This window comes from Corvus hawaiiensis, chromosome Z, assembly GCF_020740725.1.
Source record: "Corvus hawaiiensis isolate bCorHaw1 chromosome Z, bCorHaw1.pri.cur, whole genome shotgun sequence".
In the NCBI taxonomy this organism is placed as follows: domain Eukaryota; kingdom Metazoa; phylum Chordata; class Aves; order Passeriformes; family Corvidae; genus Corvus; species Corvus hawaiiensis.
The window spans coordinates 25,291,019-25,318,826 of NC_063255.1; the positions used below are offsets into that span (position 1 = coordinate 25,291,019).

General features: G+C 46.6%; 1 protein-coding gene across 2 annotated transcripts in view; it reads left to right on the plus strand.

Moving 5' to 3' along the window:
* The window catches only part of LOC125319525 (3'-5' RNA helicase YTHDC2-like), a 30,965-nt gene extending 14,957 nt beyond the window's left edge, over positions 1-16,008 (plus strand). For both annotated transcript variants that reach the window (XM_048290789.1, XM_048290790.1), the window contains 16 exons: positions 74-161; positions 263-343; positions 1,301-1,383; positions 2,662-2,767; positions 2,902-3,021; positions 3,369-3,641; positions 4,160-4,286; positions 4,763-4,968; positions 5,695-5,890; positions 7,015-7,124; positions 8,559-8,848; positions 9,251-9,428; positions 10,435-10,638; positions 12,470-12,652; positions 13,718-13,817; positions 13,964-16,008. In XM_048290789.1, coding sequence (XP_048146746.1) covers positions 74-161; positions 263-343; positions 1,301-1,383; positions 2,662-2,767; positions 2,902-3,021; positions 3,369-3,641; positions 4,160-4,286; positions 4,763-4,968; positions 5,695-5,890; positions 7,015-7,124; positions 8,559-8,848; positions 9,251-9,428; positions 10,435-10,638; positions 12,470-12,652; positions 13,718-13,807 — 2,335 coding nt within the window. In that variant the 3' untranslated portion in view covers positions 13,808-13,817; positions 13,964-16,008. The remainder of the gene's footprint in view (positions 1-73; positions 162-262; positions 344-1,300; positions 1,384-2,661; positions 2,768-2,901; positions 3,022-3,368; positions 3,642-4,159; positions 4,287-4,762; positions 4,969-5,694; positions 5,891-7,014; positions 7,125-8,558; positions 8,849-9,250; positions 9,429-10,434; positions 10,639-12,469; positions 12,653-13,717; positions 13,818-13,963) is intronic.
* Positions 16,009-27,808: the final 11,800 nt, after the last annotated feature.

Consider the following 27,808-nt stretch of genomic DNA (forward strand, 5'->3'; position numbering starts at 1 on the left):
AAACCTTTAGTTTCTGTGGCTTTCCATTGCTTCTTTAAAGGATCCTTAAAACGTGCTTTTTGTCTTGCATTAGATACCAAGTTTTCATGCTTCATTCGAGTGTGCAGACTTTGGATCAGAAAAAAGTGCTTGAAACTCCACCTTCTGGCGTCCGCAAAATTGCAAGTATCAGAGGACTTGGTCAGATGCGACAGTGATCTGTTTTGCCTTTGCTTTCACAGTTACTACAGTTTTGGTTGTTTGGTTGTTTTTTTCATTGCAGATTCTTTCTACTAATATTGCAGAAACCAGCGTAACAGTCAGCGATGTTGTATTTGTCATTGACTCAGGCAAGGTGAAAGAGGTACGGCTGCCTTAAATTGTCTTTGGGAAGTGAACTTCCTAGTGCCATTCTAAAACACACGGTGCATAAATTTTGGAGAACTTTTTTTTTTTAACTTATCAGTAGGCTGAGAGCTAGTGCCTGTCAGGCAACAGACCTCACTGAGAAGTTTCAACATCCATTTGTTTTATGACAAATACTGTAAATAGCTAGCTGTCTAAAAGCCCTGTAAAAACTAATGTAGGTTGAAGTGTTGATGGATCTTTTTTTTTTTTTTTTTTTTTTTTGTAATTTAGTATTTCGGTTTGATTTTTAAAACAAGTCCTCCGTTTAGACCACCACCTTCCTGAGACTTGGAGGACACTGGGAGTTCCTTTTGTCCTACTATTGTATCAAGTCCAAAAAGAACCCATTAAGCTTTTAAGCACTTTTTTGGGTGTGTTGCATGCCTATTCCTAAGTTACTTGTTCCAGAAAAGTGAGATAACAGAACGAGGCAATTTAAGACCTAGTGTATGGCTTTGAAAATGGAGTTGGATTTCGTAGGAGATACACACACCAAATTTCTGAAGTTCTTATAATACAATTTCTTTTGGTAATTTTACATCAAATCTAGGAAAATAAGGAGGTAATTTCCAAGCGAGATAAAGAGGAAAACTTTATTTGGTATAATAATGTATTTTTGCTTGCTTTGTGATATCTCAGAACGCAGACCTGACGTATCTTTTACTGACTTGCAATTACCTGTTGACTAGAAAAAGTTTAATTTCGAAAACTGTGTAGCACAAAGATACTGCAAAGGAGGTACCATCATAAATTCACGTGAAACCGAGAAGATATCTTTGTGCCAGAAGCTGCTGTATATATTACTATGTCATACTTTTTAGAGAACTTCTGTTGGTAATCTAAATAACTACTAACTTTTATTTCATGTGCCCTATTCAGTCTTGGGCTTATGTTCCTTTCTTTGTTTTTATAGAAGTCTTTTGATGCACTGAGCCGTGTTACAGTGCTAAGAATGGGGTGGATTTCAAAAGCCAGTGCTATCCAGAGAAAAGGCAGGTAATAAATGCCTCATAATGGTTCTTATTTCGCAGATCTCCACCGTCCTGTGTGTTAAGAATAAAGCACACAACGTAATAACTGTTTCTAGCCTAGTCCAGTGTCGTGTTGGGCAATGGCCAGCACTCATTCTCTGCAGATGAGTAGGGGTCAGCATGTATTTCCTTGGAATCATTTCCCAAGTTGTAGAAAAGTGATGCTCAGGCATTTCCCAGAGGTCTAGGTTGTTTTCCACCCCATTAAGTTTTAACGGGGGGGAGGTCCCGGGTGCAGGAGAGCCAGCCTGAGACACAACAGGAACACCGATACAATTTGAGCATTGTGCTCCCGTGTCATTGTTTACCTTCACCAAGTTAGACTTTTTCAAAGTTCACGCCCCTTTCCCATGAGAAAGCCTCTAAGCAGCGGGGGAGCTGACCAGTGTATACCTTTTCCCAAGGCTGTTCAAGGCTGCCGGCTAGCAGGTGCCTTGCAAGCCTATCTTCAGCCTGAGGCCCCATCAGGGGTACTTCTGCAACAGCCCTGGGATGCCCAAGCTCTCCTGGGGTATCTCATGCCCCTGTTCCACAAGGAATTCCTCTACATTAATTTGTTCTCCTTCCTCTTTCTCCCACGTAGCACCAGCAGTCACAGTGTCCACCTGTTTTCACACCTTGTCTTTGGGCAGAGGACTGCCTATTTCACTTTCTCCAAACTATCCATGACTTAACAGGCCATGATCATATTCTTCCCAACACTGTGGGTGAGGGCTTGGAAGTTTTGTAGCAACAAATGCCTGTTTCATCAATTCTGTTGGCATTAAGCGTCAAGTATTTGTGTGTGAATGTGAGAATTTGCTGTCTCTGTCCCTTCAGTCACAAGTTATTTAATCTTTATTCTACCTTTTACTCCAAGAGTAACTTCTGTTTGGGGGATGCACAGGGAAGAAACAAAGTTTGCAGCTTAGAGTCCTTACAGCAAAGGATGATTGAGATTTGGACTGGTCTTAGGTTAGCAAAAAACCCACGGCCTTTACTTAGATAAGCCTTGTTTTTGTTTCTCCAGATTTCTCAGTGTTGGGTTAAAATTACAATAAAAAATTTCCATGCCATCCAAAATAATCCACGCTTGCAAAACTCAAACTCTGTGTGTGACTTACCCTTAGCAACACCTTCTTCACAGAACTGCTTCTGCTTTTCCGTTCTAAGTTTCTGTGTCTGTTTGTTGGCTTTTGGTTGGTTGGTTTTGTTTTTAGAAAAAAATCCTAATTTTCACAACTTCCCATACTTTATTTTCAAGGGCTGGGCGCTGTCAGCCTGGAGTCTGTTTTCGTCTCTTCAGCAGGCTCCGATTTCAGAATATGTTGGAATTTCAGTCTCCAGAACTTCTAAGAATGCCACTTCAGGTGCATGTTCAGTTTGAAATTGTAACTTTAAAAAATTTAATGTCATCAAACCATACTATTAATTGCAAAAAATCGTGTGTTGGGTTTGTTTCCAAGTCTTAGTAACCTTTTTTCTTCTGCCTTTGAACTTGCAGGAGATTTGTTTATACACAAAGCTTCTGGCTCCAATTAATTGTCCAGTTGTAGACTTTCTTATGAAAGCTCCTGATCCTCCGCCTGCTGTAACTGTCAGAAATGCTGTGCACATGCTTAAGGTCAGGAAAGGAATAGGTTTAGGTGGGAATTTCGTTTGATTCCATATTTGTGGTGTAGCAGCCTACCTTACTGACTTCTGTTTGTACTGAAGCTGTTTTTAATTACTTCAGGATGTTCTGAGTTCTTGTTTATTGTCTGTTTTCATTTTGTGTGTGGGGATGTGTTTTTCCATGTCGGGGAAGAGAGTGATTCAAAGTTGTCTCTGTTAATAGTTGGACTTGCTGTTTTAGTGTTTGGGAACAAGTCTCGTTAATGTCCAGTATTCACATCCTTTCTGCTTTTACTGTAAACTGATTTAGTCCACTGTCCCTGTCCCCCTCTCCTTTGTTTGTTTGTTTATAAACAGACCATAGATGCCATGGACCCTTGGGAAGATCTCACTGAGCTTGGTTACCACCTCACTGAATTACCTGTAGAGCCACACCTGGGTAAAATGGTGTTGTATGCAGTTGTGCTGAAGTGCCTGGATCCTGTTCTGACCATTGCCTGTGCTCTTGCCTGCCAAGACCCTTTTGTGCTGCCCACGCTGGCCTCCCAAAAGTGTGCGGCCATGCTGTGCAGGAAGCGTTTTGCTGCAGGGACGTTCAGTGACCACATGGCCCTGCTCAGGGCTTTCCAGGTAGGATTTCATTTCAGAGAGTACTCATCACAGGAGATCACCCATCAAGGCAAATAAAGTACCAGTCAACTTGGATGTAGAGTGGTGGACTGTGATTAAGGCCTTGGAGAAGACGTTATTTTTGCCTAGTGGCTTTCCTGTGTATTGGACTCATCAATGTGTGAGGGAACACTTTCTGTGGTATGTTTTGTTGATGTTTCCAAACCTTATAAGATTGTGAGCGTTCCAGCCATGTGCCAACAGTGTGGCTCTTTACATCCTGCTACACTGATAACTTCAAATCATGATCTTAATGTAATGATCTTTATTGAATCAATCATTTTAACTTGACGTAATGATCACTGGAGTGAATAGGTAAAGAGAATCTAATTCTTGAACAGAAAAAAAATCTAGTTTGATGCATTTACTTCCAGAGTGGGTTTTGCCTTCATTTTATTGACATAAATGTAATTTTTTTAAAATGCATTTTTTAGTTTTAGCTAGTCAGACTGATAGGCAAATGTAAAAAACTTTTTCAGGCGTGGCAGAAGGCACGCGGTGATGGCTGGGAGAGAGCCTTCTGTGAAAAGAACTTCCTATCCCAAGCCACGATGGAAATCATCGTAGGAATGAGAACACAGCTGCTCGGCCAGCTTAGAGCCTCGGGTAAATAGCTTGGAAGAAATTTTAACCTCGTTTTAAAGTCCAGCCTATAGAAATTGTAACAGAAATAATGTTCACTGGTGTCATTTTTCTTACTTAATTTGAATCAGACCTTCACGTACACGTTGATGCAGGGTATGGTGTAGATGAGGAGGTGTGGCTGATCTAACCGAAGGCATCCTCATCTCCACATGGCACTGCATTTCAGTGTCGAGATGAATTTCTTTGGGTCATTATGTTTTAGTAAATTATTCCCATAGGAAATGTCTTTGTATTGTAGAAAATAATTGTATTCTGTGTTAGTCTACAACCCCTTATTGGGAGGGATTTCAGTGTAATGGTTTCTTCTTGATGCTGTTAAGGTTGGCAGTGGTGAAAGATGCAACAAATTAGTAGTTTATTTCACCTTTGTTTTCAAATTCCTTTTGGGAGCCAAGCACAAGCTAACGTGGCACCGTTTTGTCCTGTTCTTCTGACAGGTTTTGTGAGAGCCAGAGGAGGAGCTGATATTAGAGATGTTAATACTAACTCTGAGAACTGGGCTGTAATTAAAGCTGCCTTAGTGGCCGGGATGTATCCCAATCTTGTGCATGTAGACAGGGAAAGCCTGGTGTTGACTGAACCAAAGGAGAAGAAAGTGCGATTTCATCCTACCTCTGTTCTTGGTCAATCTCAGTATAACAAGGTAAAATCACTTTGAATTTCTAGTTCACAAAATAGAGCACTAGAATCTATCAGATGTTTTAGAGACGTCTTTTCCTAGTTGTCAGTACTTTAAAAGCAGCAAGGGCATTAAACACTGCAGCTTTAGAAAATACTTTTCCTACCAGTTGGTAGAATTGGAGTTGGTTCATTTTTCCATTGTTTCAATTAGTCCTTTCTCTAGATGGAACAAGGCAAAATGACAAAAAACCACCCCTAGCTGTAAAATTGTTGTAAAGATATAATGATCCCTGCTCTTAAAAGCAAGAAGTTCTGCTCTGAAACTTTTCTTCTTTAACATCTCTTTTGAAAGCAAAGTATTTTGTTTCATGGTGGTAGGATAATTTGTGCATCTGGTTGAATTCTCTCATGCTTTTTTATTTGCGTGTATATTTTTATTTATTTTTATTTTTATATACGTATGTGTTATATACGTATATAATGATATACGTATTTCTTCCTAAAGATACAGAATCACAGAACGGTTTGGGTTGGAAGGGACCTTAAAGCTTATCTCGTTCCAACCCCCTGCCATGGGCAGGGACACCTTCCACTAGTCCAAGTTGCTCAGAGCCCCACGCAGCCTGGCCTTGAACACTGCCAGGCTGAGGCATCCACAGTGTCTCTGGATAAAATAAGAAAGATATTAAAATGTATGTTAACTACAGGTAGAGGGTATAATAGCCCCGTCTTATCTGCTCTTGCACAGGTTCCCCCAGCAAATGGACAAGCTGCAGCCATCCAGGCCCTCCCTACAGACTGGCTTATCTATGACGAAATGACGAGAGCTCGCAAGACAGCAAACATCAGGTGCTGCTCTGTTGTGACACCTGTCACCGTGTCCCTCTTCTGTGGACCAGCCAGACTGCCAAGTAACGCCTTGCAGGCATCTTCAGCCTTCCGAGGTACACTGGAGTGTGGATTTGGAATGTTTCTATTGGCATACACCAGTGTGTGGTGTGCAAAGCTTCTTTTTCAATCATTTTTAATGCATATATTGGCGACTTCTGAAATAACAGTGTAATGATTCCTGTAGCTATTCAGGAATAGTTTGTAGGTTCTGTAACAAATGTCTCAGTTTTGGGATTCCTTACAGATTCATATCCATAATTGACACAGTTCTGGGGTCTCAGAAACTACAGTGCAGTTTGTAAGGAGAGAATGCAGCCACAGTGTCTAATGATAATACTAGTACTGAGAAGTGTAGCATGTGTGTTCTTTTTCTCCAGACTGCTTTATTTGATACTTCAGACCAGATTATTCAAACTGAATAATTTAGAAACAATCAGTATGGCAAACAAGACATACTGCTTCTAGCCGACGCATGCATTTTCAAGATATTTTCCACTGATAATTTCTAATGTCAATTAGCTGTGCTGTTAACTAGAAGTAATGGAGAATATATAGAAATTTCCTTTTTTTTTCTTATTTAAATGGAGTGCTGTAGGAATGGAAGCAAAAATAACTGCTGCTAGTTCTCATAGGTTGAATCAAACTAAAAGTCCAACTTATTTGTGAAGCTTTTCTGTCTTGCTTTTAAACTGTTGACCTTAGAATAGTGTTCATGCTGATTGAATTGCACTCTAGGAAATAAGGATTCCTAATTAATAGCCATACGTATCTATAATTTTTTTTTTTCTTACTAGGTCTTTATCTAGTAATCTAGTAAAAAAATCTGCTCTTTTACTAGGAAATAGAGCCACGTGTGGTTTTAGAAACAGCTTCGGGCAACAGCTGGATTGTGGCTTGTGAATACTGGTGAAGGTACATGAGTTGAGTCAGACCACATCAGTACAGGTTTTTACACAGTAGGATCTTCAGCAGGTCTGGCTACTTGACTGCTCCTATCTGGAGCAAAGACTCTGCAGTGTATTTGCAGAAAAGAAGAAGTAGTTTTACAACAGTTTACATTGTAAAGTCAATTTTAGAAGGAAAAATATTTATTGCTGGTAATACGGTAGTGTTCAGGTTTTTGTATATAAGTAGAAATAATACAGAAATGCTAATGCACCTTTTGTCTTTAATTCAGGGGGAGGGGTATCTAATGATAGCAGTGACAGTGAGATGGAGGACAAAACAACTGCTGATCTGGCACTACTGAAGCTGGATGAATGGCTTCATCTCAGACTGGACCCTGAAGTACGTAAGAATTCACTCCTGTGTTTGCTTCATGTAGAAGGATTATAAAAAGATGTGAAAAGGTTTTTGTAACATTTGAGTAGCCAAGAATTTTCTCTAAGAATGTCATGGTCCGTTGGGGTCTGTCAAACTAAGTACTCTGTGATTTAACCCGTATTTTGTGAGCCCATCAAGAGTTAAAGGGCTTCAATCCCCTTTGGCCCAGAGTTGTCACGTGAATTCACGTATTCAACGTGCAAGTCGCAAGGTTTCATAACCTACCACCCATACCTTTCAAATCTTGTACCTATGAGCAAAAAGACAAAAAATAATTGGTCACCTAATCCAACAGTGAGAGTGCTCATCCCTCTTCCTCCATCATGGTGTGGGTGTCCTGTCTCTCACATGAGGGAGCAGGAAAGCCTCAGCAGTCCAGATGCTGTTGGATCTGCTTCAGAAACTTTCTGGGCAATATGATGTTTTATGTGTCTGAGCTTGGCAGTTTTGTCTGTTTCCACAAGTGAGCACATTCTGAAGAGACTGCCAGACAAAAGATAAGGGCTGCAGGGGACAGCAGGCTGCACGTGACAGTGGCTGCATAATGGCCCTATTGCCCTTTCTGGCCTCCTGTCCTGCCTGTGTGGTGCTCCATCAGGCCACAGCATGAGCTGGGATAGCCAAAATCTGAAGAGGAGCTGAGAGAACAGTCACATTGGCATATTGTGTTTTTCTTTCTCTGAGAGCATCGGATCGAAAAAGGAGCATTTGAAGCTGGAGTTGCTGAAAGAAAGTTGCTATCAGATTTCGGAAGGAGAAATAAAAGCCTCTTTGAAACAGAAGGCTTTAGGTCATTGAAGAGCTATGGCTGTGGTAGGAGGTAGTTTATGGATCATGAAACACTGGAACTTACCAGCTCTAATAATAATGCTGTCTGTCCTAGACATGTCCAGAAGAGTGATTTTTAAAAATTTTTTTTCAATGGAAGCATTTCTGATAACATGGGAATTAGACTCTAGTCTTCTGAATTTAGTCATTGCATTTGAGCAGAAGTCTGTGTAAGAAAAATGTCACTTAGAGCTCTTTTCCCTCAGGTATGACTCAAGAGTGCGTGAGTACAGATTGATTTGATAGGAAGGGCATAAAGCATGAAAAAAGTGGGTTTTCTAGAAAGATAAAAAGGAAAAAAAATCTGTGGATTTGCAATACAGTGTAAAGTTTAGTACAGAGCTAAAGGAAATGTTCCAAAAATTACCTTGCGTCCAAGGAAAAGAAAGTAAATTAACATCTTACTTTAAGTAAGAGTTATTCCCCCTCCCCAAGACCTTGGTCTTGCCTTTCAGTTTGGACCTTGTTCTCCCTGGAATGCGAGGTGCTGCCTGATAGGAAAGAGTAGGGTACTCTCACCTGCCTGATGTAATTTTCATCAGTCTGTAACAGAATTGGAATTCATTACAGGCTGCTGGGATGCTGTTGCAACTCAGGCAGAAGTGGCACAGTTTGTTCCTGCGTCGTATGCGAGCTCCTTCTAAACCGTGGTCTCAAGTTGATGAAACAACTGTAAGAGCAATTACAGCTGTTCTGAGTGCTGAAGAACAGTCTGCAGGTCTGCAGCAGCCTTCAGGAATTGGCCAGAGACCGAGGCCTGTGACTTGTGAAGAGCTTCCTTTGGCATCTACATGGAAGTCAACCAACAGTAGAAAAAGCTCAACAGAAACTGAATTCTCTGACTCCTCTAGTGCTGAAAAGTAAGATGTTGAGGTCTTCTAGGCACTGTAGGTTGCAGTTTATGTATGCAAGCACCACTTAAATTTCTGCTAGTAATAAGGAGGTGGAAATAGTGGAAGTACAGTTGAAAGGTGTGATACTGTCCTATGCTGCATTGTAGTTTCACTGAGAAGTATTTCATACATGGGCCTGCTGTTTGAGAGAGCAGTCAGGAATATTGTCCATGAATTGTGATCTTTGAGAAGTAGCAGACAAGGTTTAGCAGTAGCATTAAAAAACAATGCATGACCGGTATGGGTTTTTAGTTAGTGTTTAATATATGTTGTAGTTGCTGTAATACATGTGGCCATGCAGTAGGCTGACAGGTATGTATGTAAATTGTTCAGTGAGTGCTCGTGAAACTCAAGGCATGTCCTTTTTAGAGTTTCAGTGAAATCTACATCTCCTGCACTCCACCAGCCAAAGAAGTACAAAGAAAAAGACATTTTGCTCTCCAAACGATCCTCAGATGACAGATCAGCTCAGTCCTCAGTGAAGCCTGCAGACAGCGGTAGCTGTCCCAGCCCCTGTGCTAGTCCTTCTTCTCCAGTATCTGCAAAGGTAGAGTTCTCCAAAGTACCACCCTGCTCTTCGAAAGTAAAGGGATGTCTTGCTGATACCATTCTGCAACAATTAGGTATTTTACGGCTAAATTAGGAACCTGACTTAACTTTTCATTTATAACAGCTGCATAATACTTCCTTCTGGAACTTAAAATCTAGACTAAATATCCTTGTTACGCTAGTTTAATACAGCAGAGATAGTATTTGTGGACTGCTGAGGTAAAGCTATCCAAAGTAAAAAAATGGGATTTTTTTTTTTTCTAATAAACGGTGAAGGTGTATTAATTTTTTTCAACTAAATTAGTACATTGTACACACACTTCTGAAGTTTTTGGATTCTGCCTTTCTGTTTCTGTAACAGCATCCATTGATACAGATTCTCTTTAAATATTGTGTTATCTGTGTTACCTGCCTTATTATGACTGCTTGGGGTTTTTTGTGAAGGTTATTTTAACAAAGCACACATTTAACGAGCTTATTGTCATAATTGTCCCCATATACTTGAATGGTAAACTGCAGTGATACTGAACAGATCACTGAAACGAAACCTCACGGACTCACTGGAGGATTTAGTAATTCCTCTTGAGTTTTTCAGCTTTTAGGTTGAGCCAGTGTAAAAGGAAGAAAACATGTTTCCTGAAGGTAGAAATGGGAGTGGTGTGCTGTAGGCTGCAGTCTAGGATGATTAATTTTGGTGCCATCTCAAGGCGTGTCAGACTTAAACAAATGGTAATTAATCACTAGACTTTTTACTCCTCTTCTGCTCTACTTGTTTTCGGCTCCTCACGGAGGAATTGTTGAGAAGTGCTTTCAAAATGTAAAATAGACGTCGGATACATTTTACAGCCATTTCAGACAGGACCAGCTGATTTTACGTTTCTTCCAGAAGCTGGAGGAGGAAGGGAGGAGCACAGTCAAGGATTTCTATGTTCGTGTGTGTAACGCTTCAGAAATAAAGCCTGGTTTATTTTGTTGTATTTATTAATTTAATTTATTTTTTCCAGGGTTGCAGATCTCCTTCACCAAGACAAAATATGCCAGTTCGGTACTTTATAATGAAAAGTAGCAACTTGCAAAACATTGATATTTCTCAACAGAAGGGAATATGGTCCACTACGCCAAGTAATGAAGGGAAACTGAATGGAGCTTTTTGGGAGAGCAGCCTGGTTTACTTAATATTTTCTGTTCAAGGGTCTGGATGCTTTCAGGTGAGTCCTAATCTAAAACTAAGTATTAGCAGTAGTTGGTGGTTTAGGAGGGTGCAGCAGATGACTGTGTGTAGTGTGGACAGCTTTGCTTATGACTCCTGGCCTTCTGAGAAGCAGAGCAGTGTGCAAATGTCTGTGCTTGCTGAAGAAAGAGCATTTAATTCTTCTCTGAAACATGCTCTTCTAGTTAGCTCAGTTTGTCCCTCGAAGGCAGAGACAGAATTGCCTCCAAACATCGTGAGTCAGAATAATGTTTATACCCTACATTAATCCTCTTAAAACAACAAAAAGCGCCCCAAAAATCCTGACAAATTCAGGGATTGCTACTCTTTGCATGCCAAAGTGTGTATTGTAAGTGAGCAAGGAGTTACAGGCAAGTCATAGCTTTCTAAAGCCAGGAAACTCATACATTACTCTATTAAAATTTTAATAAAAACTGGTTTTATTCACTTCCAGTTAGGAAGCTGGCCATGATTCTTCCAGAGCTGTGTCTTGACTTCATGTTCAGTGAGATACATGTCAACAGTTTGTTGGTCAAATCTGTGGTCAGTTTGAAGTTAAAAACTTGACCTGGTAGTGCAAAGTTGCACGTTAGCTTTGAACCAGCTAAATTCAGTTGTTCCAGCTAAAGAAAGGCCCGCTTACTTCTTCATATATAAGCTATTTGTAAAAATGAGCTGAACTTAAAATCTAAGGAACCAACCAAAACACACCTGTCTTGGCAATACCACTGAAGGACTGCAGTGACATACGGTGTACGATGATTTGGCAAACGCAGGTGTAATACTGGCAAGTAATTTTCAGCAAGCCAGTTGATACCGAAAATGGGCGGTTGCATTGGTGCTCTCAGACAGGGTAGCGGGGAAGGGAAGACACGCCGACGTCAGGAGTGCAGGTGGTTGACCTTGCCCTGCCCTTCCAGTTGTGACGGGGCACTGCACCCTCATGGGAATGTGGGATTAACTTCCCTATTAATCTTCTGTTGTCCCAACTGTCTCTTTCTAGTCCACATTTATTTTTTTTCCACTGTTCCTTTCATTAATTCTCATTTAAGTCTGCCTTGAGCTATCTAGGACTGCATGTCTTACAACAGCAGTGAGTGCTGGTAATTTACACAGTGAACTGCATCTTTTGGACTGCTACATCCTAACTGGCATAAATTCACCTGAATAGTAGATCCGTTGTCTGTGGGGTTGGGTTCACTTCTGGTTTGTTTGGTGTGTGGGCAAGTCAGGGTGTCCTGAAGTAAGTTAAATGCTATCTCGGGTTTGGGGTTCCTTTCATTTTCTTTCTGAATACTTGTCATGGTGGAATTTTGTCCAGCTTCACTAAAGAGGGAAATAAAAGCAGCTTTGACTTCTTTCTTGGAAGAACAGCTACACTGTCCCGGTTCTATGTGGAAGTTAACGTAGAGGGAACATGAGAAGGAACAAAGGGATTTCTGCAAAAATAACCTACAACTGACAAGGAATGTGAATATCTAACGGACTGTTCTGTACTAGAATATTCATCTTGATTTCCTTCTGCTTCAGGTGGTTTTGCAACAGCTTTTTAATCTGTTACGAAGCTCAAAAAACCTTCAGTGATAATTCTGTCATTGAGGGACATTCCTTACGGTCAAACCCTACAAGGCATATTTGAAGTGGAAAAAGAAGTGTTACTTCTAACTTTCTAGATGTAAAACATTTTGGAAGCTCCAGCTTCATGGTGGAGAGTGTGTTAATCACTTTGAAACTATTTTGAAAGTTTCACAGGAAGTTCAGTTATTTATCTCGTTCTGCCGCAGACAGATGTGGTCCCATTATGTCTGTTCTTTCCATTTTTGTCCCAGGGGTTTGCTAGAATGGGTTCAGCAATTGGGCGTGAGAAAAGTCAAGACTGGGGATCTGCTGGTTTCGGAGGTGTGTTTAAGGTGGACTGGATCCGAAAAGAAAGCATTCCTTTTCAGTTTGCACACCATTTGCTCAACCCGTGGAACGACAGTAAGAAAGTACAGATAGGTAGAGATGGCCAGGTAATGTTACTCTCTCCTAAAGTTTTCTTCACTTGGTAGAACTGTGTATTTTTTATTGGCTTGTTCAGTTTATCGCCACTTGTTCATGTGTCTTGCTAATCTGAATCCCAGTTCATTGGTGCATTGTACCTTCAGCGAATGCAGAATTACCGCTGAAGTAATGGAGACATTTTGATAAAATCAAAACAGTTTCTTGCTTACGTGTTTAAAAAATGATTTAAAGGTGGATGCTTCCAAAAAGAAGTTGTTGGGGTTTTTTTGTAATTTAGTTCTGGAGGTTTGTGCCATGTTTGGTTGAGATGTATTCTCTTAGACAGTCTGTTACACCCAAATAACTGTTCATAATGAAAAGATTTTTTCTGTAAAGCCTGAAGAGAATCCCGAGTTTTGAGGTAAAGCTTAGGACTGTTCTCAAATCTGTTAAAGCTCTAACTGCAACTACAAAAAGCCAAAGAATTGGCACAGAATTTCTCTGTGGCAGTTTCTGCCCTCTCTCCATCCCCTCCCAAAACATCTTGATGACTCAAGAGCTAAAGTTTTTGTTTCACCTTCTCTTCTCCAAAACTCTCTCCAGTTGTAAGAAACTGGAGGAAAGAAGTACAAGGAAAGGACAGCCACTGTATTTCCTGTGACCTCTCTTTCCACATTCTCCACCACGCTTGATGGAATTCAACTTAAAAGATGTGGAAAATAATGATCTTTAGTTAGTTAGTGAGTGACCTGTGGGAGGTACGAAGTATCTGGTGTGTCCGTTCTTGTGTATGGAGGTAGTGTGTTCACTGGAATTATCTTTGTGAGAACTGACATCTCACTGGGAATGGAAACACCCCAAACACCCTCTAGGCCAGGGTGGCTTATGAATGTTTTTATCTCCTGCTGAGCCCTAGTAAGAAAACCTTGCTCTGCTGGGAGTTCGGATGTTTGTCCCAATAGCAAAAGGGATGAGCTCTTGTAGAAAGTTTGAAAGCAATCACCGGCAACCTCACCTAATTCAGTAATAAATAGTTTCTGTATGCTCAATAGCAGCAGTGCAGATAACTTCCCGGATTTCCTGATCCTTTCTAGGAGCTGGAACCACAAGTTGGAGAGCAGTTGCTGAAGCTTTGGGACCGTATTCCTTTGGCAGGAAAAAACCTGACTGAGCGTGCCAAGTAGTATGGCAGAGGTAGTTACTCCTGCGTTGCTTCCTGGTTTTGTGGTAGAGGAAAAGCTGTCCGCATACAGTGTATCATCACAGTACAGTCTTTGTAGCTTGTGGAAGGAGAGGTACACTTGGTACTAAATATTCTATTCATTTTGAATTTTTTCCAGCTGGTTTAGGTTGTTGAAACATCAGCCACGAGAACCAGCAGCACGTCTACAGTGAAGATGAGGAAGAAGGCGGCGCAACAACCTCCTGACGTTCTTAGTCATGCTGTGCAGCTAGAAGTGGAAAAATAAGAGGGAATTGTGTTGTTTTCAGTGTTTTCTTGCCAGCCTGGTTTTTGGCTGAGTTGGTTTTTTTACAGTAGTGTGCAGCTGATACTTAAAAATACAGTTAAGTTCAAAACAAAGTTTGAAACAACGGACCCCTTGTAAGTTGTCTGTGGGTTTAAAATAGCATAGCAGACAGTTCAGATACGCAGTTTACAGTTAAAGCTTTCTCAGCCCAGTACAAGGTATGAGAATGTAAATGTTAATTAATCAGTCTTGCAGTTCAGTTAAAAAAATAATAACTCCAAATATGTTGAAAGGCTCCGTAAGTGTTGGTTGAACTTCTGCATCCACAGTGCAAGAGAGAAGAATGTAGTCATATAAACACCTAAGCAGCTGGAGATGTGAATTTTTAATTTATTTAAATGTAATTATTTTTAATTAGTTTAATTTTATTTTATTTATTAATTATTTAATTATTATTGGATTTGATTATTTTAATTAAATTTCATTTAAATAAAGAAGAAGGAGCATGAGACTTTTGAGATTGGGTGCGTCCGCTGATGTTTTGATTATTTTTCACCTTTAAGATGGGACTCGCACCTTGACAAGCTGAAACAGTCTTTCAGAGGCCTGTGGCCAAGTGGCACTTCAATAGTTCGCTAATTTAGGCACTGGTAGAAGAGTTGTATTTCTTTAAAAGAATATAAAAAATAATTACCAGTACAATTTCCTTGATCATTTAACATAAGTCTTCATGCTTTCTTTCAAGTTGTTTCTTTTTCTTCCATACCACTACTGACTTGGTTTATTTGGCTTTTTCTTAGTCCTTAACATACTGTACTGTAAGGCCGGTATAAATTCACTGTGATCACTGTCAGCACTGTTTGTGGCCATTCTTTGGCTAAACCAAAACTTTTTTCTGCTGCTGAGCCTCTACCTATTTTCTCATGTCTGTTCAGGATATTACCCTGTGCATCCATTTTGCCTTCTGTGTAGCGAGCTCCATACATGAACCATCAGTTTTACCTTTGCCAGGACTGACTGGGTGCATGTAAGGCTGTACTGCCTAATACATTGTGTCTCAAGACAGTGCATGAGGCTCTTGCTGCCTTTTACAGTACTTCCAGGCCTGTGCCCACGCAGGAATGTGGGGCAGTAGTGCCTTGTACAGATTTACAGGGCCCTGTGCACTCCAGGGACGGAGCTGGCCCAGAGAGGGAGCACAGGTGGGGTGTAATGTTTGGTTAACCAGCCCAGGTAGGACTTCTGCAGCTTGATGATAAAAAGGACAGTCCAGCCGTGGAATTTGCATTCCACAAGGCCACTGGCCAGTCTAGAACACTTGAGTGGAGAAGAGATTGTACCCTGCTTGCCTGCCTGACAGAGACATGGTCGTGGTAAGTCTTTGTATGCCCAGATGTTAGATCTAGCCCCAGTCATGGTGAATTACATGATATTATTATTATTACCCAAGTAACTGTACTACTGATCTGTATTTTCTCGTGCACCGTATTTAGAGGTGGACCGTTTATCCCTTAAGCTGTTGGTCTGGTGTCTGTAACCGTCTGCTTTTAGCAGGGCTGCCTAAAGCCCTTACGCTCCAGTAGCAGAAGTGGACTGCCACTTTCTGTGATGATACCAACAGCATCATCAGCCTGCAAAAGAACTCTAGCACTGCAGCATAGTTTTTAGAGGCACCCCACCTGCCTGATCGTGACTGAGTGTGATCATCATACCTGCAGTGAAAACTAAAGCAGGAAGAAGGGCAAGGACCTGAATCTATCTGAAAAGTAATAGGGCAGCAACAGCCAGCAATTCAACACAATCCTTGCATTGGTGATGACAAATGGGAGAAATGGCCTGTGACCATCCCCTCAACAACAGTAAAAATCCCAGATTGGAGGTTGTTCTGTGTTAAAGAGTAAATTAAGTTCTTGCAAGCTAGACCATTGTCCATAACTAGAGTGTGGAGGAAGGGAACTGTTGGGGTCTCTCCCCTGCCATGTAGCCCTGGGAGAGGGGCCCTGAGGGCACAGACACGGGGTTTCCCTGCCCCTGCTCAGCCTCGTTCCCACTGGTTGGTTTGTGTTCCCCTGCGCGGGCAGAAGGACCCTTGGTCCCGTGACTGGAACAGTTCCTCGGCAGAGCTCCGGCCATGCGGCTGGAGAAATAAACATCTCTGAAACAGCTAGCAAGAATCTGTCTGTCCGTATATATTTCCTTTCCACGGGACTCCTGGTTTGATATATGCGTGTTGCAGTATCCCCACTGCAACATAATGGTGGGGAATGCGGGCAGAACGATCCCCGATCCCTAAGCGACTGATTTGTGTGAGTAAACCCTGGAAGCCTTGGATTCCTCTTCTTGGTTTTGCTTTGCTCTTCCATATCTAAACTATGGAGGAACCGTGGGAAGACTCTTGGCTCTCAGAGCCGCATACGGACATTTATCTTAAACTTAAAATGATTCTTGAACAACGATTTGTAAATTTTAGCTTGATTCAAGCTCAAAAAGAACTGAAACACTTCCTGGCATGGTTGTTTAAGAACTTTTTCTATGTTTCTTGGGATTTAATTCTTACCAAGGGCTTTTGGAAAACCGTTTGGACACAGTTAATACTGGAGTCAAAATATATGCCGATGGAAGAATATTTTCGTGAATATTATTTAGTTACCGAGACTGTTGAGCAATGTCAGCTGTGTCCTGGTGAAGGGAAGCCTGGCGCAGGGACCGCGCGGCCCAGGCCACGTGCACCGAGCGCTCTGCGAGCAGCAGCGAGGCAGTTCCCGCGCGCGGGCGGAGCCACGCGAGCCGCAGTGTCGGCGGCGGAGCGAGGCGCGGCGGGAGCGTTGTGATCCGGCGGTGCCCGCCCGGCCCCGCGCAGCGCGTGGTGGAGCGAGCCCCGGGAACGCCCGACCGAGAGGGGCGGCGTGTGGGCAGCGGCTGGCGGCAGCGGCGGTAGAACGGAGCCGCGCCCAGCCGAGACGCGCGCTGGAGCAGGGCGCGGGGGGGTCGTCGCTCGGGGGCCCGGCCGAGACGTGGGTGCAGCGCCCGGCAGCGGCAGCGAAGCTGCGACCAGAGGAGGCGACGCACGGAGAACTGAGCGGCGCGGCCCGGCCCGGCCCGCGCAGCCCCGAACGCGACCCCAGGAAGAGCGCGCAGGCACGAGCAGCTCCGACAATTCCAACACGAGAGCGACCGAAAGAGACAGCAAAGACGCAGTGAGACAGAAAACAGCAGCCACTCGGAAAAAGGAAAAGATCATAGTAACTAAGATCTTAGGGATAGTAAAATGGTATAATGTTAAGCAAAATTATGGTTTTATAACAAGGTGTGACAACCAGCAAGACATATTCGTGCATAGAACTGCTATTAAAAAGAATAACCCTGAAAAATGCATCCCAAGCTTGGGAGATGGAGAGGTGGTGGAATTCAAAATTATACGAGGTAGAAAAGGGTTACAAGCATCAGAGGTCACTGGGCCTGATGGTGTTCCTGTAAAAGGCAGTATATATGCAAAAAATCGTAGTTATGTTAGACAGTATTTCCATTGTAAGCCCCCCCTACAGTCTCTCTTTCCTAATCCCACCTTTCCCTTTTACCCTATGTCCTATTACCCCCAGTGTATTCCCAATCCGTTTTTTCACCCATGGTTTCCCTCATAAAACCATACCTTTGCCAATTGTTTCCCCAAAAATCCCTTTCCAATGCCGAGTGGGGGATGAAAAGGGGGAGGGAAGAAGTTAAACCCTCTCCTGCCTCAGTTTCCCCACAAAGCATGCCCGGAGAGTCCTGTCTCCCTTCTGTCAGCCCTAAGATGTTCCACAGAATCTGTTTGGACATTTAAAGACTCAGGAGGGTGGCTTGTTTTGTTTTGAAACTGTTCTTGTTATGTTTATCCAGTTGTTTTCATTCTCCTTTTATTAAAATAAAACGGGTGAGGTGTTGGGGTCCCTCCCCTGCCGTGTAGCCCTGGGAGAGGGGCCCTGAGGGCACAGACACGGGGTTTCCCTGCCCCTGCTCAGCCTCGTTCCCACTGGTTGGTTTGTGTTCCCCTGCGCGGGCAGAAGGACCCTTGGTCCCGTGACTGGAACAGTTCCTCGGCAGAGCTCCGGCCATGCGGCTGGAGAAATAAACATCTCTCTGAAACATCTAGCAAGAGTCTGTCTGTCCATATATATTTCCTTTCCACGGGACTCCTGGTTTGATATATGCGTGTTGCAGGATCCCCACTGCAACAGGGAACATAAATAGGGTTCTGAAGGATGGCCAAGAGTTTTGCAAAGTTTGTTCATACGTGAACAAAACTTGGCTGAGAAGTGCTGGTTCAGGACAACTCCAGTCATGTTCCTCAACACAGAAGGTACGAGCTTTGCCAATGTCTCATGGGAAAATGCTGAGCTGTGCTGCCTCCTCAGGAACATATTCCTGCAAACAGGTAAAGGTGGCAAGTTCTTTAGCCATAGACTTTTTGTTGTTGTTAAATACTGTGTAGCGTGAAATCGCTAATCTGTCGCAGCTATTTGCTTCAATATTTGCTTTCTTGCATTTTTTTCCCCCCACTATTGAGCTGGTGTAATTTCTGCTCCGTCATCACAACATCTACAAAGACATGGTGGGCTTAATTGTAGTGAGGGATTTTTTGTAGCTTCCATTTTAAATGCTTGGCACTGGCTGTTGTAGAAATGAAATCACAGCTCCTACCTGGCAGGCCCACCACAGGCTTGCGGTTGGATTAGTCCATAGTTATTCCCAGGCACTTTGTCTTTAGAGCGAGTTAAGAGGGGTTTTTGCAGCTACTAATTCTAACTTTTGTTTTTGTGAAATGATGCTGTAGCGATTGTTCAGAGCAGCCACTTCTCCAGATGTATTCAGTCGTGGTGTTCACTGTCTGGAAAACATTAGCAGTTAGTCTCGTGTTCTCTGCATCTTCCTGTTCCCACTTAGCTGCTCTGTTTTCCTTCCCTGTGGATCACGCTGCGTTGCTTTCAGCCGTCACCCCCGCTGCCTTTGTTGCATCTTCTAACAGGAACCGCAGTGCACAAAGTAGGTGATGCTGCTGGATTAAAAGCTTTATTTGCTGTTTTGTTTCTTTTGGCAGATGTTGAAATGTGTCACCTAAACAGGAAGGGTAAGTCTGGGTTTAAAAGCAAATTGGTTCTAAGGAAAGCAGATTGGGGGTTGTATTACATTAGAGAACAGTCCTGAAAACACTAAAAAGCATGCCTCATTGCCAAATCAGGCAGTCTAGAGGAGGCTCTATTTTATTTGTGTCAAGCCAAGAAGCAATTTTAAAGCTGATTTGACACCATGTGGGTGTAAAATTACTAATTTTTGCCTTGTGCTGTGTAGTGCACAGCTCTGAGATTTATGGCCTCATCTCTTTTAAGTTTGCAGACATGAGTGATCGTACTGCATTTGGTAGTGCTGGGGTGTGAGTAAAGGTTGTAGCACAAAGCTCCTAAATCATGTACCACTTCCTTCTATCCACAGGGAATGTCTGGTGAATCCTGGCAGCAGTCATAGAAGACCAAGGAATAGGGAACAAAACACAGCTGCCAAAGTTGCTTCACTGTGAGGGCAAAACGCAGTCCAGTGGAGACCACCAGGCCAGCGCAGCCTGCCCTGCCCTGCCCTGCCTTCAGCACCGTGCGGAGCCGTGCGGCACCCCTGGCAGGCAGCTGGCCAGCCGCACGTGGGGCTGTGGCACGGGGGCTCCTGAGAGCTGGCGCGGCGCTGGGACAAGCCGCCCCAGCCCTGGCCCTGCCCTTCTCCAGGCTGCGGGCAGCAGCACAGGCTCTCTGTCCCTGCTCAATTGTCTGCAGTGGCCGCCGCCCCGCAGGTGCCCTTGCCCGTCCAGGGGATGTCCTCGCTCAGGGTGCCACAGCTGCACAGCCGCACTCGGGGGACGAGCGAGCGCAGCTCGGCCAGAGCAGAAGCTCGCCTTACCTTCCCAAGCTCACCTGGGAAGTGAGCGGCCAAGTCATCCTCCCTGGTCGGACGGGGCTACGGCAGGACCGTGCTCGGGATCAGCCCGCAAGAAGCCAGGTGCGCTCGCAGAACAGCACAAAGGGCCGGCGGCCGGGTGCCAGCCAGCCCTGGCAGCCTGAGCGTGGCACACAGCTGGCAGCCTCTGGCCCACCGGCCTCTCTGCCCTGCGCAACAGCAGTACTGCCACTGGCCACAGCAAGGACGTGCCAGTGTCGCCAGTGGCTCCCCAGTGCCTCTGCGTGCTGAGTAGCACCACAGACAATTCCTCCCTCCTAGCCCCCCATCCCTGGCACACCAGCGCAGCCAGACGTGGGTGAAAGGCAGCCATTCTCACATTTGCCAGGTCCTCAATCAGCCTCTCCACCCTCCTGGCACTCAATGTCCTCCTCGGGGCAAAAGAGAAGTGGAAGGAGGTGAGTGGTGGTGTCTCTGCAGCTCGGCTGGGGGAGCGGTGCTCAGGCACAGAGCCCAGAGCAGGGAGACAGTCACTGCACAGCCCGGCTCAACTCCTTCTCCAGGGCTTTCATGGATGGGACACGGGTCACTCGGGCTCCCTTGGTCCTGTGAAGAGGGAGAGAGCTGGGTGACCCCCAAGCTGCCTCTCCTCTCTTGTCAGGCAGCTCTGCCTGAGGGCTGCCCACAGCTGCAGGGGCAGCTCTCCCCAGCTGGCGAGCTGTGCTCCCCTGTCCGGCTGCTCCTGAAGCACTCCCCAGCTTCCCCCTGTGGGGTGCCCACCCACAGCTCCTTCAGCACCTGAGAGCCTCAAAAAGAGGCGAGCACAGGCCCTGCTGCTCCCCAGCCCGAGGGCAGACGTGCACCTGCCCGGTCCTGCGGGAAGGACACAGGGGCAGGACAAAGCCCCATGGTGGGGGTAGGACAGAGTTGCTGCCCAAGCCCTGGTTCCCCTCTGATGTGCCCCAAGCAGAGGCTTTCACCCCTCCCTTCTGGGGACCAAAGAGTGCCCGGGGGATGTAGGACGTGGGAATACCCACATCCACTCCCTGCCCAGGCTCGGCATGAAGGGCAGAGGTCATTCCCAGGCTGGTGTGTGCATGGCTGGAAACCTCTCCTGCCCTGCCATGGCATGTGGCACCACAACTCACCCAAAAGTGGCAGTACAGGAGCTGGTGGGACAGGTGAGGATGTTGGAGGTGCCATCTTCATTGCTGCTTTCCTGCTGCTCCTCCACTTCTCTCTCCACCACTGCTGCTCAGCACCCACAGCTGCTCCACGTCGAGGCAGAGCAGAGGCAAGCAGGGAGTTGCATGTGGCCTCCCACACACTCCCTGGTGCAGAGCCCTGGCATCCTGCCCTGCTGATGTTGGGATGACACTGGTGCATCCAGCACCAAGGTGCTGGGGCCTGGCACTTATGGCAGGGTGTCTTTGCCCCAGAGCCAGGGATGGGGCAAAGGCAGCTGGGCTCTGAAGGTTTTACTGCACCTTGGCCACCACCAGTTCCTCCTGGAGGAGGAGAAGGCGCTCGTCACTCATCTTTGGGCCGCGGCTCAGAGCCACGTCCGCGCTCAGCACCGCCTCGCCGCCGCTGAGAACCTTCCTGCAGTGCAGAGAGCGGCGGCCGTGAGGAAGGCGGCCCCTTCTGCCGCGGGACCCGGCCGTGCCCGCGTGTCCCCGAGCTGTGGGGGAGCCTACCTGGAGCCGAAGCAGCTCCTGGCCTGGGACAGGAGGACCCTGGCCTTGCCGCAAGGACGCGGGCCAGTCGCTGACAGCGAGGATGGGAAGCAGGATGGCAGGGCTGGGTTGGTGCCGCTCGGCCAGACCCTGCCTTCTCCCGGTGTCCATCTGTGCCGGGACAGCTCCTTGCTGCTGGTTCTGCTGGACGCTGGCTCCAACTGACCAACAATTAGAGCTCAAGAGAAGCTGGGCTAGGCACTGAGGAGGGACACCGGGGCAGGACTTGCTTCCAGGATGGACAATGCCTGCTTTGCACTGGGGAGCCCAGACACACCCGAGGCCAAGGCTCATCTTCCTCCACCTGCTGCCAAGGCTTTGCCTCCTGCAGCCCAGCATGCAGTCAGCTGCCCTTGCCCCAGGGCCGCTTCAGCAGCTCCAAATTGCTCAGCCTGCAGTTGACCATGACCCCAGGTGTCTGCACAGCTGCTCTACAGCTGGCTCTTCCCCAGCCATCTCCTGGTGCGAGGGCTTGTTCCTCCCCAGGTGCAGGACTCAGCTCTGAACATCACAGCCCCTACTGATGGGTTGTGACACATGGCCCCGCCCTCCACGCCCTTCCTTAAGTAAACAAAGAAAAATTAAACAAGTAAAACTGTTTACAGCTGGTTCCTTGTGCTATGTGAAGCTTTCCTCCCTCTCAAACTGTAGGTTATGGGTGTGGGTTCGGCAATCACGTTGGGCGCCAGACTGTAGGTTTCGGGGGTTCTGGGGGTCCTGTCGGGACGGCCGGACGTAGACGGTGACGGATGGAGACGAGAGATCTCTATAGGCAGGTCTTGGGACACAGTCGGTTTATTGTAAAGGGCGTGGGTATTGGGGCACTGCTCAGAGCTGGTAGACTCAGCTCTGAGCAGGCCCAAGAGAGCAAGAGAGTGAACGGGTGAGAGAGAGAGAGAGAGAGTAGGAGCATGAGTGGAAGTGGAAGAGAGAGAATGAGAATGAGAATGAGTAGAAGAGAGAGAGAGAGAAGTGAGAATGAGAATGTCTGAAGTCCTGGTTACAATACAATAAATCATCTTCTGTACTGAATATTCTAATTGTCACTAACCAATCTAATACAAGATACAAATCCTATAGCATTTACATACAGCCTATAAGAGTTCTTATATTACCATAGAGTGTTACATCTTAACTTCTAAAAACTACTCTTTGGACCCCTTCTGCTGAGCTAGTAGGGTCTGCTCTGACCCTTGGACCTGTTTGCAAGCAGAGGGTATTGTTCCATCAAGAGGGGATTACTTCAGTCGGCCATACCATTGTTTTCTAGTTGTTCAGTAACTAAGACCTGGTATTTCAAAAGTGGCTTTCATTTCGATGTTGCCTGTAGTTTTCATATTCCCAAAATCTTTTGTCAGGCAATCATATTTCCAAGGCTTTCCTGTTTCATCTTCCCCAACACAAACACTCACTGGTGCCTCTTCCCCAGCCAAAGTCTTTCCTAGGACAAACCCTCCATTTCTAGGAGAGGCGCTCTTAGCTGGATGCACGTGACACAGTCTATTCTGGGAGAGCCACAGCTGCTAAAAGCTTTCCAAGCCCTGGATTGGTGATTTCCGGGACCAGCTCCCGGGCCCACTTGCACCAAAGCTCAGGACAACTGTATCTCATGGAGGTCATTCAGGTTGAATGCTGTGTCCCCCGACCACCCCCTCAGGCCCATCAGCACAGTCCGTCCTGGTGGGCTGCCGGCAAAGGTGGTGTCTGCATCCCTGCTCTTCTGTCCTCCCTTTAGGGGCTTGGCCAGCAACACCGGCCTTTCTCCCTGGGCATGAGGGCATGACCATGGTGGTAGAAGACAGAGTCCTCTTGGTGCACACCAGCCAAGCTGTGGGAATGTCTCTGGCACACACCTGCTGTGCCAGCTTTCAATCCCCAGCATGCTGGAACTAAGCCAGGTCCAGGAGGAAGAACAGCTTTTGATGTGTGTTGTTTTGATTCTTATGGGTATTTGGAGCTAAATCTGGAGGTGCCTAAACCAGAAATTTTGGAGGCAAGAGACAGCTTGGCGTAGTGACTGTGAGAGACTGCACTATCTCTTAAGGATCAATGACTCAACACATTTGCTCACTTGTGCAGGGCCAGGCTGCTTTGCAAGGCCAGGTTTGCATCCCTCGAGGGAGGAGGTGAGGTTTTGGTGAGTAATGGCTACTGCAGAGGGGGTGAACTATCACTGCCTGGAGGCTACAAATCGGGCTTTGAGGCTGATTAAGAGGCAAATCTTGGAAGGCTTCTTATCTTGCTAATTGCTCTCCCTTACACAACTCCCAGCTGTCCAGGCAGGTACCTGGGCATTCCCACTGAGCCTGACCTTATTTAAATCCACTGGACTTTGTGTTTCACGGGCTTCTTCCCCCATCCCTGACAGATGATGACCGTCACTTTGACCAGCAAATGTCTAAGCTGCAGCAGCCCAGTCCCATCACGAGATCTGTGAGAGGCGATACGTTTTTTACTCTATCTTTTCTCTCTCTCTCTCTTTATCTATCTATCTTAATCTTACATTTCCTTATGTAATATTTTTGTGCTGTCATATTGCTATACATCTATAGCTAATAATAACCGAAATGGCTACATGCCTGCTTTCCATTGCAACCAAATTGTTCTAAAAGAAACCCTAAATATTTACAAACGCTGATCATTCATTCATTCGCTCATTCGTTCAGTATTGATTCACTCTAAGCCGATCCAAGGGATTTTTAACGAGAACATAGGTTACTCTTGCCTTCATGGACATGGGTTGTAACAGTGACCGACTGCCAAATCGCCACCTTAGCTCTGCAGAGATGCTGCTTTGCAGCAGCCACGTCTCGCCCAGGACACCTGTCCCACAACAGACTGGAGGAAGCTGTGATGAAGAAGGATCTGAGCAAAAGCCCTCTCCGGCTGGCAGCTACCCCTCCCTACCTTTAATTTGTAGGTATTTTGGACTTGGATTAAGCACATGCCTAAGGCATTTGAGAAACAACCTGTCCGGTTTTCGTTAGATGTGTCACTGCGGGGTGAGGAAGGAACCCCAAAGGCTCACGACATGGGCTGTCAAGGGGAGGCACAGCAGCTGCTTGACCTCATCAGAAATTCCCCACCCTTGTCCCAGTGCTTGTGAAGCTGACATACCCCTGCCCCTTGGGCTCCACCACGGTGTCTCCCCCATCTCCTCTGAGGATGTCTGGCAGAGAGAGGGGCATGCATCCAGACAGGTTTTTGCCTTTTGGTCCTTGTCTGCTCTGCCTGCAGGGACACTTGGCTCTTCCAAACACAGGTCAAGAAAGCAAAAGCATGTGCAGCTAAGCGACTTCTTGCAAGACAAGAACACATAAAGCAAAACCCGCCCAAGCCCTTCCCCAGTTATCTTCTTGATGTTGACGTTTCTCGTATCCCAACTCCAAGGCTGTGACAACCCTCCACCCCTCCTCATATCTGTGGATGTGTCTGTGGGTGCTGGTGGTTCCTCCAGATCACCCTTCTACTCCCCGAAGGTCATCCAATTTTCCCATCATAAACTCCACCAGCACCTTCACCCGCACACAGGAAAGCCTTGCTCTCAGCCCAGGTGCTGACAGTGTGCCAAGCAGCCCTTGCCATCTCTCCCGAGCCTTTTCCTCTGCACAGAAGGCTGTGGCTGAGGGCAGCTCTTGCAGGCATTCGTTGGAGAGAGGTGGCTGCCAGGCACAGGCACCTCTGGGCAGCCAAGCTCGCATGGGCTGGGCTGGCCACGGCCGGCTGCTGAAGCCAGCGTGACCTTCTCGGTCTTGGCCAGCACAGCCTCGAGCTCCAGCTGCTCCTCCTTGGATGGGCTCAGCAGGCTCGGCCCCAGGCAGATGGCCAGGTTGCTGCAGGTCATTCTCCTGGTGGACTTGTGCTGGACAGTGTGCGGTGCCATCAGCTGCCTGAGGAGGAGCAGGTTTGCCGTGGGCAACTTCCTGGCCACTCTGAGGGAACAGGAAGGGAGCCTCCATCAGGCAGATGTTGCCCACCGCCGCCCCCAAAGCTGGCACGAGGCAGGGGGCAGCCAGCGGCTGTGGTGCGCAGCTTTGCAGGCTGTATTGAGTGAGGGGGTGCCATCTTGGGCTGGGGGGCCATATGGCATCAGAGGAGTCATTTGGGGCTAAGGGGGAGCAGTGAGAGGGCAGCAGTGACTTCTGGCACAGTTGTGTCCCAATCAGAGCGCCAACAAAGGCAGGAGCCGTATCCAGAGCTGGCAGCACTCGCACAAAGTGTGCTTGGCATTCTCACCGTGACATCGTGTGTTGGAAGCAGCGGCTTTCAGCGTGCCTCGCTGCAGGGAGCATGGATTTTGTAGCCGACTTTGCAGCTTGTTTTGCTTCCCCTTCAAGGGACCTGGCTGCACTTTCCTGCCCTTTTCCCCTTATTTCCAGCCCTTTTCTCTCTTCACATTTCCTGTCCTTTTCCCCCTCACATCTCCCTCTCCCCCAGTCACAATTCTCACAATTTTCCCATCCTGTTTCCTGCCCGTTTTTCACTCACGTTTACCACCCTTTTCAGCTACTTTCCTCACACTCTTCCTCTTACATTTCCTGTTGCAGTGGGGATCCTGCAACACGCATATATCAAACCAGGAGTCCCGTGGAAAGGAAATATATACGGACAGACAGATTCTTGCTAGCTGTTTCAGAGATGTTTATTTCTCCAGCCGCATGGCCGGAGCTCTGCTCAGGAACTGTCCCAGTCACGGGACCAAGGGTCCTTCTGCCCGCGCAGGGAACACAAACCAACCAATGGGAACGAGGCTGAGCAGGGGCAGGGAAGCCCCGGGTCTGTGCCCTCAGGGCCCCTCTCCCAGGGCTACACGGCGGGGGAGGGACCCCAACACCTCACCCGTTTTATTTTAATAAAAGGAGAATGAAAACAACTGGATAAACATAACAAGAACAGTTTCAAAACAAAACAAGCCACCCTCCTGAGTCTTTAAATGTCCAAACAGATTCTGTGGAACATCTTAGGGCTGACAGAAGGGAGACAGAACTCTGAGCATGCTTTGTGGGGAAACTGAGGCAGGAGAGGGTTTAACTTCTTCCCTCCCCCTTTTCATCCCCCACTCGGCATTGGAAAGGGATTTTTGGGGAAACAATTGGCAAAAGCATGGTTTTGTGAGGGAAACCATGGATGAAAAAACGGATTGGGAATACACTGGGGGTAATAGGACATAGGGTAAAAGGGAAAGGTGGGATTAGGAAAGGGAAACTGTAGGGGGGGCTTACAATGGAGATACTGTCTAACATGACTACGATTTTTTGCATATATACTGCCTTTTACAGGAACACCATCAGGCCCAGTGACCTGCGATGCTTGTAACCCTTTTCTCCCTAGTACAATATTAAATTCCACCACCTCTCCATCTCCCAAGCTTGGGATGCATTTTTCAGGGTTATTCTTTTTAATAGCAGTTCTATGCACGAATATGTCTTGCTGGTTGTCACACCTTGTTATAAAACCATAATTTTGCTTAACATTATACCATTTTACTATCCCTAAGGTCTTAGTTGCTATGATCTTTTCCTTTTTCCGAGTGGCTGCTGTTTTCTGTCTCGCTGCGTCTTTGCTGTCTCTTTCGGTCGCTCCCGTGTTGGAATTGTCGGAGCTGCTGGTGCCTGCGCGCTCTTCCCGGGGTCGCGTTCGGGGCTGCGCGGGCCGGGCCGGGCCACGCCGCTCAGTTCTCCGTGCGTCGCCTCCTCTGGTCGCAGCTTCGCTGCCGATGCCGGGCGCTGCACCCACATCTCGGCCGGGCCCCGAGCGATGACTCCCCCACGCCCTGCTCCAGCGCGCGTCTCGGCTGGGCGCGGCTCCGTTCCACCGCCATCGCCGCCAGCCGCCGCCCGCGTGCCGCCCCTCTCGGCCGGGCGTTCCCGGGGCTCGCTCCACCACGCGCTGCACGGGACCATTCGGGCACCGCCGGGTCCCGCTGCTCCTCGCTCTGCTGCGGACACTGCGGCTCGCGTGGCTCCGCCCGCGCGCGGGAACTGCCTCGCTGCTGCTCGCAGGGCGCTCGGTGCACGTGGCCTGGGCCGCACGGTCCCTGCGCCAGGCTTCCCTTCAC